This window comes from Anguilla rostrata, chromosome 19, assembly GCF_018555375.3.
Source record: "Anguilla rostrata isolate EN2019 chromosome 19, ASM1855537v3, whole genome shotgun sequence".
Classification (NCBI taxonomy): Eukaryota; Metazoa; Chordata; class Actinopteri; order Anguilliformes; family Anguillidae; genus Anguilla; species Anguilla rostrata.
This window is the reverse complement of record NC_057951.1, coordinates 8,747,806-8,767,945: the sequence shown is the minus strand read 5'-3', so window position 1 is coordinate 8,767,945 and position 20,140 is coordinate 8,747,806. Positions and strand designations below refer to the sequence as shown.

Here is a 20,140-nt window from a genome sequence, read left to right as displayed (position 1 = left end):
TGCAAATATCCTGTATAACTGCATGTACATTGTCATGTCCATTTTATAAAAATTAGGGGCACAGTGCAATTGTTTGGATGCACTTTCATGGAAGAGAGCTCTGTGGCGAGGGGTGTGAAGGTTTGCTCAGGGTGATGCGTTTGTGCCCCTGGTGCACGGGACTGTCTGACTGCTTTCATGTCATGGAGTTAAGAATTAAAGCTTTAAAAAATTAGACCGAGAAAGAAAGGGAATGAAATAAAGAGAGGAAGTAGAAGAAAGGGGGAAAGGAAGAGTGAGGCCAAGAACAGGGGAATGAAGAAGGGAAAGAAAAAGGGATGAGGATGAGAGACGCAGAGAGGAGGAACGATGGTAAGATGGGAGAAAAAAAAAAAAAGAGAAAGGCTGTCTCTGGTGACCAGAAGGGGGTGCTGTAGGACAAAGTGCCAGAGAGCAGGTGGAACAGCTGTGTTCTGCTGAGACAACCAAGCCCCCCCCCCCGGTTCTGCAGAAGGCACTGCGATAAAACCTCTTTGAGGCAAATCACGTATCACGTTAAGCCCTGTCACGCAATGCCAGTATTTATATGCCTCTTCATCTATTTATCTGTTTACAGTGATTTCTCTGGTGTTTCTCCTGTCATGACCCACCCATGGACGGTCCCTAATGGGAGAAGACAGAAGAGTTAGTTTGATGACCGGCCCATTTTTAAAATGCGTTACAGGGACAATTAAAAATTGATGTATGTATGATAGGAAACAGGAAGGTGAGGTTCAGGCTCAGTCTGTCACGTTTCCCCATTTCCTGTTATTTTTAAAGCATCTTTGTCGACAGTGTCTCTGTAGGAAGTACAATACAAATACAATTGAATTCAGCTTGTGCTCAAGAATGTAATCAAAAATTAAGGACAGAGGTTATTCATGGCAAGCCCGTGTACGGGCATGAGTATGATTAAACTTGATTTATTGGCTGACAGAAGAAACCGCTCCGGGGGGGAATAGGGCGCTTTGATTGGCCGATCTGCGAGACGCGAGATGAACGAGGTCACGGTCAAGCGGGAGCCAATGGCAGATGCCGATAACGGCGGGCATCTCCTCTTTCGCCGGCGGAGCGTGACGGAGCATGTGAACCGTTTGAGTGTGTTTTACATCTAAATGTTTCAGCTTTCGCTCGACCGAGCTGCGTCGGCTTTCTTCGCTCGCTCCGTTCCTGCTCAGTGCCTGAAATGTGAACCGAAGGCCTCTTTGCCAAATCGGTGCAATCGGAAGATGTACCGGAGCAGTTTGAACCGTTGAGGATTCGACACAACGTGGGAACGCAAATGAAAATCAAGAGGTTACTGTACAGTGGGCGTCACAGAAGTGAATTTTTAGGGGAAGTTTTCTATGAATAATGATAAATACTAGGCTAGTTTTTATAAAGTGTATTTCATCCCTATTTTGATAGATTTTTTTTTTTTTTAGAGATCCTCCACATCGGGGTCCAGCAAATGTTGCCGTGGGTCCTGGCGGATAGGGTCTGGCTGTCAGGCGTATATTCTCAGATGTATTCCTGGGCCTGAACCCCTTTTGGGAATTATGAATCTTGGATGGTGGCTGACTCTCAGCCCATGTACCAATCCCCCCGCACGGCTTGGGGTTCGATGCTCTACCACAGCGCACACTGCGTCGTGATCCCATCCCAGTCTCTTCACTGCAGTCCCCCTGACTGCTCAAAGTGGGGAGGAGGGCGGACTGGGGGCCACTGCTGGGGTCTCACTCGGGGCTCCTCCAGCTGCGTCCCACAATGCATCTGGAGCAACAGCGCGGTGGTCCGGTAGCCGACCCTCTCTGTCACATGCAGTGCCATCAAGGCAGAGGCCCTGTCAGCAGCGGCTGCGGTGTTGCATAATGATTTTTATTATTTTTTTTAAAGGAGTACCATGGTGGTTGAACGTGACACTTCCCAGTTGTCTTCAGGCAACAACAAAACAAATGTGCATAATTTTTTTATTCTTCAGTCATTTCAATGTACTTTAAAACGTATTTTTCTAAGCCTAAATTTCCCACTATAAAAATTCACCCGAACCATCTGGGCGTGGTAATGAGAACTGTCAGTTAGCTATGATTGACAGACCGTTCCCCGTTACCATAGCTACCCCCATGATACGCGCTCTTTGGGAGACTGAATTTTCACAAGCTAGCTAGCTTAGTAGTATATCAAGTATCGATAGATAGCTAAGGTAAGGACGTTGACTTGTATCCAGTTACAATTTTTGCTATCTAGCTAGCCAAGTTAAGATAAAAGCACAACTATAACGTCCTCATAAAAGCGAACTAGCAAGCTAACGTTATCGATAACATTGCCTTATGAAAGCAAACCTCCTAGCTAGCTAACGTTAGCTAGCTAGCTAAATGAATATAACCAGAAATAATCTAAAGGAACTCTAATTTAAGTGAACCTAACGTTAGTCAAATATTTGCATTGTCTGAACAGCAGGACAGTGTGTCCTGTCAGATTGCTTTACGGGGCGTGGAAATAGGAGTGGTTACTGTATTCGTGACGTAGAAAAATGACAACTTTCTCAACCGGTTGAAAATGGGACGATGAATTTAAAACGCATATTTCTCCAAAAATACAGAACGGACATATTTAATACTTTGCTCATTGTGTTTCTTCAATGCCTCTTGTGCAAATAGCACATAAAATAGAGAAAGTGTGAAAATCACCATGGTACTCCTTTAAAGCTTTGATGAAGGAAGGGAAGGTGATGTTCCCAGGCCGGTTAATTTTGATGCTCCATCGAGGAGCGCACCCGCCGTCACCCTCAGCACTTCTGCAATTATCCTGCTGCATTGTGGGTAAAAAGTACAAGCCGGGGTAAGTTGCTCTGGCGAAGGGCATCCGCTAAGGAAGTGTGTGTCGAAACGCATTTCAAACAGACCTTTTTCTTCACTCAATAGACTCCCTGTTAAATGAGTCCCATTTCAGTTGCCCGCAAGTCAGCCAGTGTAATGTGGTTAATTGGATCATTTAGTGGAACAATGTGCAGTGTGTGTGAGATCAGCTCTGATGGGTCCTTTGGAGGGAAAAGAGGGGGAAAAGGTAACATTGGGAAGTGTAATTACTTTCAGCATCATTAGGTGAGCGGTACTACAGCTTTTTAGAGGGGCACTCTGTCTTTTTTAAATCAGTGGCTGGACGGGGGACAGGCTTCGCGACAAAAAAAGAAAAAAAGATCCAGGTGACACATTTGGGCAGAGCTGTTACCCCAGCGGTTTTGTCGGCGTTGGTGGTTTTGTCCTGGGCGATGGGCTTGTTCTTGGCGGTGTCAGAGCGCTGAGTGATGGAGAGGCCGCTCTGTGTGGCTCTCGGCTCCCTGACCCTGCAGCTCCCTGATAATGAAGAGAACGAGGCTGAATGAAGAGCCGCCGGCGCGTGTGTGTCTGGGGCTGTTTGCCTGCGACTCTGAGACCCACTGTGCGGTCTTCAGCAAGACTGATGGGAAACACTGGGAGGGAGGGAGAGAGGCAGGGAGAGAGATACTGAACCACACACCGCGCACTGCACCACACACTGCATCACACACGGCACCACACACCGCCACACACTGCATCACACTCTGTATCACACTCTGTATCACACACCGAACCACACACTGCTGCACACACACCATCACATATGCGTAATCAACACTGAAGGTCCCAGTTCGTGCCACACCGCACTGCCCTTGGCCACTGTGGGTCTGAGCAGCCTTCCCCCCAACATTGCGTGACAGAGCGAACAGGCCGTAGACCAGGACTGGAGGAGTTCTGGGCCCTCCTGGTGGAGCCGGTTGGAGGTGAACGCTGCGCGATTAGGAGAAAGTACAGAGCGTGTAATTACGTGGAGCCTGTTTCTGCTCCGTCATTTTAAGAGCCGGCAGCAGCAGCAGCAGCAGCAGCTGTTTGTTCATTTATTTTGTCTCTTTATTTGCCTCTGGAGAGAGGGGAGGGGCGAGGCCTACGGCTGGGCGCTCCGCATGGTTTCGCCCGTGAGAGGCGGGGTAAATCAATAAGCAGTGACGTGTGCGTGCGCGCGTGTGCGAGAGAGAGAGGGAGAGAGAGGGTTAGGGAGAGAGAGAGAGAGAGATTGCCTCTCGGAGACGGGTGGATTGGAAAGTTAGCCGGGTTTGTTAGCGCGGCGCAACGCACGGACGTCATCAAAGCAGTGAGTGAGACGAGAGGCTGCAGGAGGGGAGAAATGTCTGTCTTATGGGTGGGGGGGGGGAGAGTGGGGAGTGGGGGCTGGAGAGGCGGAGCTCTTGCCTCCGGTCTTTTCACTTTGTCCAGGCGTCCGGTGAGACAGGGATTAGTCGATTCGAATAAAACCCTCCCTCCCGAGGCCACACTGGGGGGGCGGTTATCCACTGACCTGCGGGGCTGCAGGCCACAGACAGTGCCCAGCACAGTGAGAATCTAAAGCCAGACCCACAGGGCTCGCACTGAAAACTAGCAGGGAATGCCACTTTTCACAGCCCCCTTTAACCGGATGAGCTACGATGCAAAGCGAGTGCTTGTGACTGTAAGCTCAAGGTCCCCACAGTTCTGCATTGGGACGTGCTTAGGGACGATGGCACCCCAGGGACAGAACCAAAGACTTTCTTTATTTGGGTGTAATGTCCGGAGTTTGAGACTTCTGTAGACTCTAATGTTCAGTGTTACAATGTTATTACGCATTGAATGATCACATTCAGGTTTAACTGCACGATAAAGCCTAGTAAAGCCTAGTAAACGTTGTTTCCGTGTGTTTTGTTTGGAAGTTAGGGTTACTGGTCTAACCGGCTTACTTAGTGATGATGAGGAATGGTTTGCGTGTGCATGTCTTAGGGATATGAAGGTTAATGAGCGCAGGATACACGCCCACCCTGTCCTTGTCTGCCGAACAGGTCAATATCTAACAATAATCTAACAGTGTTTATTACAATTTAATGGCCATAATTGGGTTAAAAAACTAATATTAAGAAAACAATCAGTTGTCACTCCTGGGAAATACAACCGCAATAATTTGAATCCGGTTTCCTGGACCTTTAAACCTACATCGCTGTCAGACTTCCAGTGAAGGTGTTTAAATTAGCTGCTCCTGGGCAGAGGCAGCAAATCTGTATTGTCATGCCAAAGCACCACTTTTCAGTTCTGTGGGCTTCCCCTGTGGTCTGGGGAGGAAAGAGTGAACAAACCAATGAAGGGTAGACATGAGTATGTGCCTAAACCACTGCCGGCCCCCCTCTCATCACGTCCTCACTGATGATTATGACTTTGAGAAGAAAACAGAGCTCCAGTTGGCTTCGTCTTCAAAAAAAAAAGAAAAAATTAAAAATGCTCCTTAAGGCTACAAAATTATTGCCTCATCATCTAGAATCCCAGCTTGGATGATGCCGGCTTAAATCTTGTTTATTACATGCAGTGACTGCTACTGTTCCATTTTGGAAAATATATTGGGATGGCAAGTTAGCCTTCTGCCAAGCTCTGGGCCTGCCCCATAACAATAAAGCACAGTTAGGGGGTTTCTAAAAATGTAAAATGTAAAAAAATAATAATAATAAATTTAAAGAACACAGCAGAACAAATCAAGATATATCACTTTAGTAATGACGTCCCTCTTTCTCTCTTTATAACAATAGTCCTGAAATACAGTCAAACATGCATCCAGTACATCCAGTTCAATACAGAGGGGACAACACACACACACACACACACACACACACACACACAGAAGGACAGAATCGCAGCCACAGCTGCCGCAGAGTTAACATGCTTTACAGTGATAATGAAACTCAAAAGTGCGGCAAGAAGTCTCCCATAATGCATTGAATAAACACAGAGCCAACAGCACAGGATCCTGGAGGGCCACAGTCCAGCTGTTTCTCCAGTTCTTTATTGAAGCACTAAACTGAAGTAGTCGAAGCAAGAGGGCTCTTTTTGCTACATTAGGTTACCGAGGGCCTGGTTGGAATAAATTTATAGACGCCGCAGGCCAACGGGACTTATTTAGAAAGTGCCATTTCAGAAGTATTGCTTATTAACAATCCTGCATATCAGCTGCATCAGTGAAGTTTACTTGAAAATGCCACCAAGGTCGGGAGCCCTTTGAGCATTCTTCTTACACAGGCAGATTAGGCCTAAAGAAAAGAAGTCAGTAGTTTACCTTACAATTTACATTTACCTTGCATTTCATCTAAAAAAAAATTAGTTGAAATGTTTTTCTTTTTGTATTTCATAATCAACCATTGCTGGTTGAATACTTGAAATGTCCAACCAAAACCATTTCAGCATGTTAAGACGTACTGTTTTGCCAGCATGGATGTAGGGTTTGGTGTTGCTTGAGTCCTTAAAGGCCAGCATCAGTGTTTATTTGCATTGACTCCTTTCGGCAGACTTTGGTATACACAGTGGACATGTTTGTGGTGAAAAGTCGGTGAATGCTGGGGGCTACATTAGGCTGAGAAGTGAACATCTTCTAGCCGACTTGGACGTAGCCAGGCTATATCTGGGTAAAACCTGAGCTGCATCGGGGTTAGCCTTGTCCGTTTATGACACAACGTTTCTCAAGCTAGATTTCCACCCTTCTGGACATCTGGATTCATCCGGATTCTTCCAGATATCGTTAGACACTGCAATGTGTTTATAACTTTATGCAGCAGCGGCCCAGGGTAAAACCTTAGAGACAAACAAGGACCACGGACAGTTTCCCCCAGTGACAGTAAGACCGGTTTGACTGAAGAGGGGAAGTCACTGTTCTAACTGTGGCAGCTTTCCTTTCAAAGAGAGCTTCTAAGACAAGTGCACCTGCATAATTCACTATATGACTTTTGGTAACCTAGAAATGTCCATTTAAAAAAAAAAAAAAACTTCTGGGACGGACACTCCAGAAAAGGCGATGCTTGCTGTTCGCTGAATGTGTTGCTCTGTCCCTTTGCCACCCACGTGACACAGTCACACTTTTTTCAACACAAGAATCTGAAGAACTGTTCATACGACAGGCTAAATAGAGCACTCCAAACCATGCCATACACAAGTGTGCCACAGTTCCACATGATGTCACAGTGATGTCACAGTGACATCTTGTCTGGAACACATGAAATGCAATGAAGAGTTGTATATCACAGTTAAGAGCACTGGGTAAATGTTCCATCTACATTCAGCACTGTTCTGTAGGATAACTGCCAGTAGGTTGTACTAGTTGCTCTGGAGTTTGACTGAATATGTAATTCTGTCACAATATTGGGGGTAGTTTTTTTTTTGGCATTTCCACCAGTGAGCTGCTCACAGTAAACACTGATTAACCTGTCAGAACCATATCAGTATCTCTTGTTTCGCATTTACGAGCGTGGCACAAGATTAAAATCTCTACGTATCCTTAAATGGCGTGTCCATGAATGCTAACCCTCACAGTTTAATATCTGCTATTTTAACAGCCAATTTAATAGAGTGCCCATTCTGGCAGATGCAGTATGACTAATAAGACATGACCAAAGAAGAGGGAGCTCGATATAACGGACCCGGCCCTTCATCTTCAGTCATAATCCATTAAAGCACGGAACTGCAAACTCCACTTCTAACGGTGGCTTGTCACAGAAAAGCAAACAAAAAGAAGTTTCATTTTCAGTGTCTGGCGTGAGGACAACTAAACATTCACGGACACGCCTTCTGTCGGCTGACGAAGCCACACCAGGGCAGTTTCATTTTATCAGAGCCCACAGCGTATGACAGTCTATCTCAGTCAGTATGAGCGCGTGCAGATGCGCACACTGCCTGTCGTTCACCACGGCGTTCTCATCGTAGTTCTGGAAAACCTCCACGGCCATTTGTAGTCCGCTCAGATGTTTTTCATGAAATGTTTGGAGATTCATTGCGGTGGTCCCAGACGCACAACACTGTACACAGTGACCTGAGACTTCAAGCACAGACACACACACACACACACACACGTAAACCCAGAGCTGAGGTTGATGACTAAACTGCAGGTTGCTCTCCTCTGTAACTAAGACAACAGTAGAATGTCACCGAAGCGACCTTTGAACCCCAGTGTACTCCAGGGGCGACTCCTGTTGCGCGCGCGGTTCAGTGCGAGCCGATGTCCTCCAGAGGGGATGCCTGCTCGATCCCTCGGGCGAACAGCCTGATCAGCTGGCGGTGCACCCTGAGGACACAGGGGGAGGAGGAGGGGTTCACTGTTACCGCCCTGCAGCATTTCTGCCCCCAGCACAGGCCGCTTAGTTTTTTAATGCATTTTTTTAGTGAAACCTTTTTAATTTTTGTGAAGCGCAATACTAGCCCGACGTCGATGGGCGGGGAGTCTGCGCCAGTCAGGCTGTAGCCCCAGTCGAGCTGGCGGGCTGGCACATCTGCCCGCAGCCACTGCTGCTGGCCGCCCCTGGGGCCTGGCCACTGCCGAACCCCCTTCGCTGGCCGCCCGGGCGTGCGGCCACGTCCCGCTGCGTGCACCCCACGCCGAGCAGGTCAACTCGAAGGACAGGTCAAACTGCGAGAGGGGGGGATCAGAAAGGGCCAAATGGGTTAGACAGGAAGTAGAGCCGTGAATAACGTGTCCAGCGTTACTCCACTTATAATTCCTCCTCTTCCTCCTCCTCTTCCTCCTCCCTGCTGTGCTTGTTGAGATTGTGTGCTTAATCCCCCTTTTGTGTGTCTGTACGCACAGCCTGTCCATACGCTTGCAAGCCCTGTCCCAAAGCATTTCTGGCAAACTGAAGCATTTATTTACTAGGTTTTTCCTAAATACCCACCACCTCCGTTCCTCTCTGCTGTATTCCTCTCTGCTCTGTTCCTCTCCCCTCCATTCCTCTCCCTGCTCTGGGTGCTGTAGTCATTACTTTCTCATTAAGGCCTTCCAGGTTGTGCACAAGCGGCTGCCTTTTCCAGCCTGCAGCCCTTATCAAATGATCTGTGGTTTTTTTATTTTATATTTTTTAACAGAACAGAGATATTTGTGCTGAGTGTGTGCCTGACCTCAGCTGAACCCTGGATACAGAACACAGTGTCTCAGCTACACTGCTTGTAAGCATATAGCCTAGTATAAGCATCTATTTCTCAGTAAGTCTTTGCACTATACTTACCTGTCCTGGGGAAATATGTGCACTCCTTATATAAAGACTAGTCAGCTTTGTTTCTGTGATACCTCTGGGCAGCGAGAGTGACTTTACCTGGTCAGCTTTGCTGTTCGCTGTATAGTAGGTAGAGAGTGGGAGTAACTTTACCTGGTCGTCTTTGCTGTATGTTCTACAGTAGGTAGACTGTGTGAGTGACCATACCTGGTCATCTATACAGCAGGTGTAGAGCGGTAGTGACCGTACCTGGTCATGTTTACTGTGTGTTGTACAGCAGGTATAGAGCGGTAGTGACCGTACCTGGTCGTCCCTGCTGGTGTGGCGCATGAGGTGACGCAGGAAGTTGGCTCGGGAGCACGTGCGGACGAGGATGAGGTCGGCGGTGCCGTCGGCCAGGTGAGCGGCGGGCGACAGGCCCTGGGGGCTGCGGGGGCAGGCGCAGCTCATACTGGCCGCGTTTATCGCCAGGAACCTCCCCCGGATCGTCCGCCAGTCACCGCCGTGCTCTACGGCACGCAGCGAGAGAGAGAGAGAGAGAGAGAGATGATCAGACTATAATCTATACTAGTACACACAACCAAGAGAGATGATCAATTCACATGGCAATATGCACTAAGGAATGACTCCATGTTGGCTCTAGATGAGAGGACAGACAGAGGTGGGGAGGGGGCGTCTGTCTCTGGAACAGGTGTGCCATTGTTGAGACACAATTATGCAGGGATTAATACAGGGAGAGTGCATACGTGAGACGTCTGTTATGGCACCATTTTTGTAAGAACCAAGATGGCTGCTCCCTCACCCCCGCTGGAGACGTCTTCTCCCGTCCCGCTGGCCTGTCCGTCCTCGGAGCCGAGCGGCCCGCTGCACCGGCACCTGGAGCACCTGCGGGCGGGGCAAAGGGGGTGGAGTCAGCAGGTGGACGATGTCAGCACCACAGTTAAACAAGCCGTGTGAAATGATAGCCAGAGTGTAGGGCTGATCGATCCAGTAATAATGAACACGCCTGTAAACCCATAGGGGGAGTAGTCCTGGCTAATGAACAGAGAGCGAGGCTTTGTAAACCCCCATTCACTGCTTGTCACTCACAGAGTGATACAAACCAATCAAAACACTGCGGCCATTCTACAGCAAAAAAATAATAAAAAAATGTAACTGAGAATCATTAAGTCCAATTATCGGCATGGATCCTTCACTGGGTCGGTTCAGGTTATAGTAAGCACTAAAAAACTGGGATTTAAGCCTGTAACCTTTCTCTTAACACCCCTTCACACTTCATGACTGCAGTAATGCAGACAATACAAATGATCTCATAGAAACAAAAGCAGTAGTTATGCCTTCTTTATACCAGACGGGCAGCACTTCAAAATAAAACCCAGAAGCTTTATTCTATTTATGATGACTAGCTTGTAGGCGTGCATCTAAATCCCAATAGCCTATTTAGAAGTACACAGACACTGCTTTGCATGCAGATTTTTGTTCTGTTCTTGAAGTTGACCAGTGATATTCAGAAAATGAGCTTAGCAGAAAATGGTGATCGTTAAATGGAAAATGAAAGGAGGGTAATTGTTTAGTGCGCAATGAGCAATTTCCAGATACGAAGACATTGTGAATTTGTTGGCTGGATGGTGTCTGTGCACACCCCTACTAGCTTGATTATACAGGAAAAATACAGGTTTTTGTATTTGCCTACAATTTACTTTGTTTTGTCTGAAACTTAACGCTTTGAAAGGTTGGTTTTTTAAATTCTAAGTCGGTGTTCTAGAACACCATTGTTTTCAATTACGAGTGGTGATTGTTACATCAGCATTAGAATGTTCCGTTACGAACACACCTTAAAGGGTGAGAGACTGTTGCTTCAGGCTGGTTAGAGTCACTCCGGATGAGAGCGTCTGTTAAATGCTCATGTTAATGTGCGTGTAGAGGGAAAGAGCTAAAACAGTGTTTACCCAGCTCTGCATGTAGTCTTGTCCCTGGGGGTCCCCGACCCGTCTGTGGCTGGCAGGAACGACACTGTTCCCTCGTAGTAATTGTGCGTGAGGAACATCTTCAGACCTGCGGCAGAGGCAGTGCAACATGCGATTTACACAGTCTGTTAATGGGGGGGGAGGAAGCCCCACGGTGGAGCACACGACAAAAGGAGGAGCTTCTGCTCCCCCCGCCCTCCCCGCACCCACAGCTCACCCGAAAAGTCGTATCTGACCGGCCCCATCCACCGCTTCCTCTCGCTGTCCATCAGCACGTCGCCGTAGAAACCGTATCCCAGCAAGGAGACGGAGTACCGCAGGAACCTGCCGCCCTGGTGCACCGAGCAGACGTCCAGAGGCTGGGAATCCCCTGTGAGGACCGCCCACGTCGTCAGTCAGGCCAATCAGACCAGCGTTCCGTCTGCGCAAAACCGTCTCTGATTGGAGGAGGGGCGAGCGCACTCACCCACGATGATGTGCAGGGCAGAGGTCACGGGGTCGTTGGCGCCCACGGTCGCGTAGCAGATGCAGTCCGTCGACCCTGGATCCAGAGATCAAAAGATTTACGAGTCAGCGCCGGCGGCAACGGCAGCCCTGGGAGGCTGGGAGAGTCCGCGCGTTTATTGCAGTTACGATAAGGCTTAATATCACTCTGATATCAGCACTCTGGAGATACATAGCCTATGCGGCAATTAAAAAGTGCAGTGATACTCGGGGTTACTGGAGTTCACCTGTGGTGTGCAACGTGTCCGAACTACAGCCACCTCCATCCGTGTTACAGTGCAAGGGAGGAGCTGAATCTTTGTGGCAATGAACTATGCGCAAATGGATGGAAACAATTTAGCAGACATTCTTATATTTTTTATTCATTTAAAAAAAATAATAATTTTAATCGATATTGTTTTCTTTTTCTCCCAGTTTGAGATGTGTTTTTAATCCAATGTCATCGCTTGTACCTCAGTTTGGTAGAAAAACTAATTTCAGATGGAATGTCTTTGAAAGCACGGAGCGACAAGCAGCAACTGCCAGCCTTTTAATAGTTTAGGATCTCAGACAAGCCGGGGGGGGGGGGGTTGGGAGGCAGCAAATTGCAACTAAATATGTAGCTATTAGAGCCTGGGCTTTCTGTGGCCCGGAGGAGAGGCACTCCACTGCACAGAGGCTGTCTGACACGCTGCCCAGCCACGGCAGCACGTCCATTAATCAAGTGCAGCGCGCGACACGCCGCGTAACGCACGCCACCTTTCCCGCGGTTTAAAAATTAATGCGCCGCGCGTGCGTGCGCCCCGTAATAGAATTTTAAATGGCGGAGAACCGCGTGCTTCCCCGGACCGCGTCGTCGCCACGGCCCGCCCGGTTGCCATGGAACCCACCGACGGGGTCCACGTTGGCGCCGAGCGTTTCTCAACCCTTTTTTTAAACGTTCTCGGTAGAGACCACAGAAGCTCGATAAGAAACAGACACGATCCATCATCATCCCCGACGCTTGATGTTTTTCGGGCTTCTGCGCTGTTCTGCCCTCGTGAAACCGTAACTCTTTCAGCACTTATGTGTGGAGAAACTATGGAAATCTTCCAAAACCCCCAAAGCACTGGTCTCCATCCCTGCTCCTGGAGAGCTACAGGGTCTGCTGGTTCTCATAGTGACTCTGCACTTCATGACTCAATTGGAGCAGTTGATCACACTGTTAACTCAACTCACCTGGTGTCTTGGGTCTCAACTGGGTGCTGATTTTAAGGTGAAAACAAAAACCAGCAGACCCTGCAGCTCTCCAGGACCAGGGTTGGACACAGAGAGGGAGGTACGCGGACCCACGGTGCCGGACTCACCGGCGGGAATGATGCCGATCCGGATGGCGCACGGCGCCAGCTTCTCCTCTCGGCGGTTCTGGTCCACCCCGGCGTCCCTCTGCGTCCGCGCAATCAGCCCGTGGACGATCTCGCTGAACATGCCGTCGCCCCCCACGCACACCACGCTAGATCAGGGTCAGGATTTTGGAATTATTCTTTTATTTTTTCTATTCTATGCCAGTGTTCTCCAACTCCACTGCTTTACTGTAAATTACCAGCAGTGATTGTGGCATCAGCATTAAAATGCACAGTTCAGAATATTCTAATCACATATTGTTTTTAGAATTTCATCTTAAAGGGGTAAATTCTCCTTCTATGCATTAGTGTCCCAGTAGGACACATTTATAGCCCCCCCTCCCTCATTGGATGGAAAACGGGGCCCAACTCCATGTTGAAGACTCAGACTGGAATATTAACTTCCTGCTCTCGCCCAGCGAGGTCTCTGCTCCGACATTAATATCTTCTTCAGCAAATGGCTGCTCTCCCTCAGACCACCGCGCGGTAGAGTAGAGCAGATCATTAACTCGTTATCGCTGACAAATGGCCGCTCCTCGACTGCAGTCGGAGCCTTGAGCCGGAATGACCGCCTGCCCGCTCAGCCTCAGCCTGGCGGGGACGGGGGGGGAGTGTTCTCGCTTACCCGTCATACTTCTTTAGGTCTGCATCCGTCTTCAAGTGATCCCTGGCGTGATTCGCATGCTCGGTAACTATGGAAACAAAACAGCATTTATCATGCGCGTGTGGAGCGCCTCCTCTCAGGCCCGCGAGATGGGACCGGCCTTACGGCTCTCGGCCGCAGCAGATGTTTTCGTCTCCGCAGCCGGAGAGACGAACGAGGTTTTTTACACTGGCTGCTGCGGCCATTTTAGCTAACCGTTCAGTGTGGAGGGAGCGGCACTGCCATCCAGGCCCGGAGACGGGTGCGGCCCCTCTGAAGAGCCGCCGGCGGGTGATCGATGCCCCCCCCCCCCGTGTTTATCGATCATCAGATCCTCCATTATAGCGCGTGGGTGACGGATGGAGCCCGTAAATAAAGTCCCGTTCCCGGCCGTGTTCGGCAGCCAGGGCCCCTCTTGCCCCGGCGCAGAGATCGATCCGCGGCGAGTAAAATAAAAAAAAACGCTCATTTTTTATTTAGATGTTAACGCCGCACTCACCAATCACGCAGGTGGACACGGCGGCGCGGGAGAAGAGCGGGGCCACCCTCTCCTCGTAAATCTGCTTCCCCTGCTTCCGTCCTCCGTGGGGATTAATGTACACCAGCAGGTGCTTCGGCCGCCCCGCTGGGGAAAGCGACAGGCCACGGGCGCTCGTTAAAAAAAAAAAAAGTCACATGACCGCTGAACTGATTCAGAACACTTCACACAAATAACAACAACTAATGAAGACACTGCCTTTTACAACCAAGATACTCAACTGGTATCACACAAGGAAATGCCCAGTTGTGTTAATGGGGGGGGGGGGGAGTGTCAGATATATGGTATGGAAATAATTGCAGACATTAGGATTTAACAGGACTCCTCTTATTTCCCAGTGATGAGCGAGAGAGAGCCATGTGGGGGTGAAGTGAGGGAGCCTGTGACTGACATACCCAGCGCTGAGAGCTGATCCCTGACGGCCTGGACCCACTGCTGCCGCACCGCCGCGTCCGCACACTGGAAGGTGACGTCTCTACACCGCCAGCGGTGCCTCTTCACCCTCAACACATAGGACACTGAGAGGGGGGGAGAGAGAGAGGGGGAGTGGACAGATAGTGAGAGAGAAGGAGAGAGGACAGAGAGGTGGGGGGAGAGGGAGAGAATATAAGGAGAGGGAGGGAGAGGAAACAGGGAGATCAAGATCTAGCTCCTCATGTTAAGGGGTTTCATGTTAAATGGTAAGGGGAACATTTTAAATGTTAAGGGGTTCCATATTAAATGGTGAGGGGAACATGGTAAATGTTAAAAAGAACAAGTTAAATGTTAAGGGGAACAGCAGCGTCTGACTACCAAGCTGAGCTTAAAATGCTTGCAGTCATTCCGTTAATGAGTAATACATCAGTTCTGGAGTCATTAAAATGCATTTTCTGTTGCACAAGAGTAGATTCCTCTGCTTTTGGGTTCGTTACACTGCTCCCTCAGAAACTCGCTGTCTTTGAAAACGTGCAGATTGTTCATGGGCCCCTAATGCAGAGGGGAGGGGGGCAGTTCTTAGATACATTTCATACAGTATGTGACTTAATAGTGAAACACAGCTTATAGCTGTTCTGCTACTAAAACAGCATCAATTTTAATTGAATTGTGGGGGGGACTTTTGATGTTCTTTGATGAAACATGTTGAGATCATGTTTTATCACTTGGCCCAGAGAATCTAATTGAGCCTCCATGTTATGGTTTTTTTCTTTTTTTGCGGCCAGTGCAAGCGATAATGGCGATAGGTTAGTTTTGAGCGGCCGCCGTGAGTAAAAGGGACCCCTGAGCGCGTCAGGTACTCGTACCTGTGAATGCGTACGGATACGCCTCCGCGGGCCTCTGGGACGTCTTCTGCCACCTCCCGCCGCTCTCGGTCCGGCCGTCCACTTCCGCTTCTCTGACCGCGAGGATTTCGGATACGGGCACACAGACGCTTCCTGCGTACAACATTAAAAAAAAAAAATTAGATATTAACTGTTTTTCATCAAGCAGGATTTCATAAAGGAGGCCAGAGCGCTGTTGCTTAGTGACTTTGTTGCTAGATTTAGTGACTTTTCAGACCCCATTGGTGACTTTCAAAAAAGACCCAAGCAACGAATCTAGCAACATATATAAAATAAAAATAAATAAAATGTATATATAAATAAAATATCCCAGGCCAAACAAACACTGCCCCTCGACCACAGCGCGCCCGCGAGAACGCTCCGGGGAACGGCTCCGGCACGTTCGCGGTGACGTGCGGGGGGGGTGTGTTAAAGAGGCAGAGGTGCACTGGATGAGGTCACACATCTGCCCAGCAGACCGTCTTATCTCAGTTTACAGCCTACATGCCTCCAATATTAAACGCGGGTAATATATGGTACGCCCGTGAATTTACAGGGGAAGGTCAGGATAGGTACTTTGCTCAAGGGTGGGTGCAGTGACCCTGGTAACAAGCTCATGAGCACAGTTCGATAAAAGACCGCCCCGTATCATCACTCCTGATACACACACACACACGCTAACAGTAAGCAAAGGCAGTTAAGAGAGAGAGAGTGGTGGTATTGGAGATCAAGTGTTGCACCCATATATTACTAACAAGCAGCAGGGGGGAATAAAAGAATCACAGCGGTACCAGCAGCTAAGTTTACGGGCCGTTCTATATTATGGTATGAATGATCTTCACCCCTTTCTTCACTAAAAGGATCGCAGACAGACGAAACGGGCACAAATGTTTATCGCTATGGTTACACACCGTGTCCCTCCCTGGTTATGCTGAGAGGTTCTGGCACATACACTGTAGATCAAGCAGATGGTCAGCTCTGTATTTTTTAACAAAAAATGAAAGATTTTCCCTTGACCGGTGAAGCTGAGACTTTCCAAATGGACTCCTCTCATGAATATTCATAAAGAGGCTTGCCCAAGGTCAGAGCGGCCATTGGCACAGTAGCAAACGAGGGCGTAAACAGATGAGAGCTTTGTTCTCACGCTCCACAGGCGACGGTCTTTCTTCTGCGATGGTGGAATTTTTTCACACATCCTGTAGGGTAAACAGTGTGCAGCCACCTTCCGGGTTCAGAGACATAACAGCACCAGCTCTGTCCTCAGCTGGCCAGCCGCTGACCTTTTTTGGCATAAATGACTCCACTGTGTGCCTGCGCCAACAAACTCCTCCATCTTCTTCTATAGATAATGCGATTGGTCGCTTTGGATTTCCGCGAAAGGTGAATGGCCAAAATTCAAGGGCCAAATTATTTTATAGCTTGGTGCATTATATTAATTTGACAGACCATATATTTGAAATGTTTAACAGTCACCGTAAACAGCTCTTAATCATTGGGTTTTTAGTGGGCTTCTGCGTGTTGGATTCCGTAATAGTCAATGGTGCATTCCGTACTTCCTGTCATGTGACCTCCCTGTTCTGCAGTTGTCCACGTTTTGATTTCCACTGCTTGGTGTTTCGCCCTGACAAAGCAGTAATCCGTCAGTACGCATGGACCAATCATATAGGGACGAATAGATTAGATGCACTTTAACCACATTACAGCGTCCTGAAATGGACAATAATGAATTTAGGAACTTAAGCAAGTAGTGTCTTTTGGGTTCCTGCATAGCATTGACATTGACATTAATTGAGAAAAAAAAAAAAAAACTAAAACGCAGAGCTTTCTGAAAATGTTTTGCTCTGATGGGCAAAAAAAGACATTACAGGAAGTTCAGAGCGGGGCGGTGATGTTGTGTTATGTTATTAAGTTTGCCAAATGAAGTCTGTCTGCCTTCCAAGCGAAGCCGCCTCCCCTCGCCTCTTAAGACAAGGCAGAGCTCTTTAAAATGCAAATAGGGACGCCGAGGCGAGACTCAGCCGCCCGCAGTGCCGCGCTCAGAGCCGCGCAGCCTGAGTGCGCCGTCCGCTTAGCGCCGTTCCGTAAGTCTGTGGGGAAAACAGGGAGAGCCTTGTTCCCTTCCAGGGCAGGAGCCCTTATCTCGCTGGCTTTTATTCACTCATAATACGCTTCTGACAAGGGGATGGTTGTCTGCCCGTCAAACCCCTAATGGAGTGAAGGCTAAAGCCCAATTGAAAGAGACCGTATTTGTTGGCCAGATCAGTTTTTTGGTTTTTCCCCCATCCTCTCCCTTTCATCAGTCCTTCCAAAATTCTTGCTGAGGCATTCATACTCAAACATGCGTGTCAACAGCAATGGCCTTTGTCCGTTCACTGTTTTGGTTTTTATTCATCATCATCATCACCATCATCATCATCATCATCATCATCATTATTATTATTATTTAATTGAAGAATTTAGGCTGTTTTATCCGTATATTTTACTTGGCAAGTTGCCCGTTAGGGGGCTGAGATTTGACCATTTGCATGGCTGCATAGAGTGCACACATTTACCAAAATGATTTTAGCTCGCTTGCTTAAAGGCGTGATGACAGTGAGAGTTCAACCTGTAGCTTTTTGATAAAAATGCCACCATCCTCTGCAGGTGTGTGCTTGTGTGCACACTCTAGAAGACTTCTTTGTCCAGGGAATGTTTTCAATTGCTGTTGCAAGTAATTGCCGACAGTTCTGCAACAGCAACGCTCTTTTGAAAAACGGACCAGGTAGCCTTGAAGAAGTGCTCCTGCACAAACACAGAACGGCACAGAACAGCTGCATTGTGGGCCGCCGGTCTGTGAAGTACTTACCAGATATTTACGCACACCCCCTGACCCAGACCTGACCTAACACTGAACACTTGTTGGTGCCAGATTTTTAACTCCTAAAAAAAAAATGTAATAGTTAACAAAGATCTGGAGAGGCCTTATTCTGGCTAACATATTTTGTGGGCCTTCATTCAAAACCCCATTCTGACCTGTCCATGAGGACAATCCATTGAAATGCCAGAGATCAATCTGTCAAATTAAAAAATGTCGGAGAATAAATAGCATCATCCTTTAGTCACACGGTGCCATACTGATGTTCCCGGATCGCCATCTAAAAAAGCATAGCCGCTGTAGAGAAATCTGCACGTCTAAAATATGCATGGCTGGATATTCAGTTGCCGTGTGCAATGTGAAGCGGCAGTTGAATAAGTGCTGTGTAACGCAATATTACACCAACAGACGTTACTGTGCTATCACATTAGCCACAGCAAGATGCGATATGAGGCATATCGTCACGGTGCTTTTCTCCACGGAGTATTTAACAATGGTGGAAACATTAACCATCTTTTTTATCCACACATTTGGACTGCGCTAAAGTTATTCTAGTCAGCGCTGGAGCTGGTAGGACACCTCCGGCTGCTCTTTAGAGGGACAAAACCACTTTACCCTCTGGGTTTCTCAGATAAAATGACGTAGGCTACGTGAAAAAAAAATCACAAAAAGCTCGTGCTGATAAAGAACATGAACATGGAAATGAGCAGCATCTACGAGTTTCAAATTCGCATCGTATTGATATCTTACAATAGCAAATAGAGTTCTCTTTTTGCCAAAATAGATGGCACTCGTGCATTTATTCCAAAGCAGTCATCACTAACAAAGAGAGGAAGCTAACTGAATACAGCCATCTGTAGCCCATTGTGCAACATCCTACCGCAGAAGCTCAACTCTACACAGACAGAATTCACATGACAGACACGTTTACATTTGTTCCCCTGTACTCCGATCACTTACCGAGTTTGCGAGAATTGTGTAAGCTTCTCGAGACGCTTTTTTTCTTTGTCTGGAGCTTCTTCCATGTCAGTTGCGCACTGTTTAACGTGACTTCATAGACCCTGTTTTTCAGTAAAAGAGGATGCGACAGTAACCTTGGTGGCTTTTCCATTTTTCCACCAGTATGTCCCAGCGATGGACGGAAGAAGGAACGAAACGTTGTGTCATCTCATTCTTAGATCTATTTGCGATTACTTTATCTGCTACCTGAGGCCATATACAGTTGATGACAGCGTTGCACTTCTCACCGGAGGCTATGCTCAAGATTGCGTAGCGGTTTTCTTAGTTCACACAGAACAGTCTGTCACGGCGTGAGGCGTCATGACGTATGCTAATCTCTTTACGCTGATTCGTCTAAAAGGGAGGCTCGTTTCGCTGATCAAAAGAGCTGAGTGTTGAAACAAGCCCTGAAGCAACAAATAAGAATATTTTCAATGATTTGAAATGGTAGCATAAACCGAGTAAATGTTTTGCTCTCAATTTCCGAATTTCACAACAGCAAATACAAATAAATTAAAATACCAAAGGTAAATAAACACAAACAAAAGGTTTGCAGCAAGATTGTACCAGATTTGCCAAGAACAGCCATAGTAAAATGAGAATTTAACATGTGCACGGAAAGGCCCAGTTTGTCTCCTGAAATCATAATTGATCAATGCCCTATATATATTATATTATATTATATTATGTTATATTATATTATATTAGGTCTATAACTAATCGCTGAACCCTGTGCCCTCAAGAATGATAATGGCAGTATTACATAAGGCTTAAAAATGTGATCTAAACAAAGTTTTTACAACTTTGACAATTTTATTCATAGTTTTTGATTTGGAAAATATATGCTGAAAGAAAATTTGGAAACCTACCATTATGGCAAGGAACATTAGTCATTTTTGACTAAAGCAGATGGCT

At 47.6% G+C, this 20,140-nt stretch overlaps 1 protein-coding gene and 1 long non-coding RNA gene across 2 annotated transcripts; both read right to left on the bottom strand.

The window, feature by feature from the left end:
• Nucleotides 1-5,566: 5,566 nt before the first annotated feature.
• On the bottom strand, nucleotides 5,567-8,223 carry LOC135246113 (uncharacterized). Its single transcript, XR_010327506.1, has 2 exons — nucleotides 6,949-8,223; nucleotides 5,567-6,549 (listed from the first exon to the last, which is right to left on the bottom strand). It is a non-coding gene; the product is annotated as an uncharacterized LOC135246113 (long non-coding RNA).
• A 24-nt stretch (nucleotides 8,224-8,247) lies between these two features.
• Nucleotides 8,248-19,522, bottom strand: LOC135246042 (ceramide kinase-like). The gene is made up of 12 exons (XM_064319534.1): nucleotides 19,187-19,522; nucleotides 15,355-15,486; nucleotides 14,470-14,592; nucleotides 14,036-14,161; nucleotides 13,519-13,585; nucleotides 12,858-13,003; nucleotides 11,495-11,569; nucleotides 11,246-11,398; nucleotides 11,011-11,116; nucleotides 9,864-9,946; nucleotides 9,365-9,570; nucleotides 8,248-8,481 (listed from the first exon to the last, which is right to left on the bottom strand). Exons 1-12 carry the CDS (start codon nucleotides 19,335-19,337, stop codon nucleotides 8,248-8,250), a joined length of 1,602 nt encoding a protein of 533 aa, XP_064175604.1. The 5' UTR covers nucleotides 19,338-19,522.
• Nucleotides 19,523-20,140: the final 618 nt, after the last annotated feature.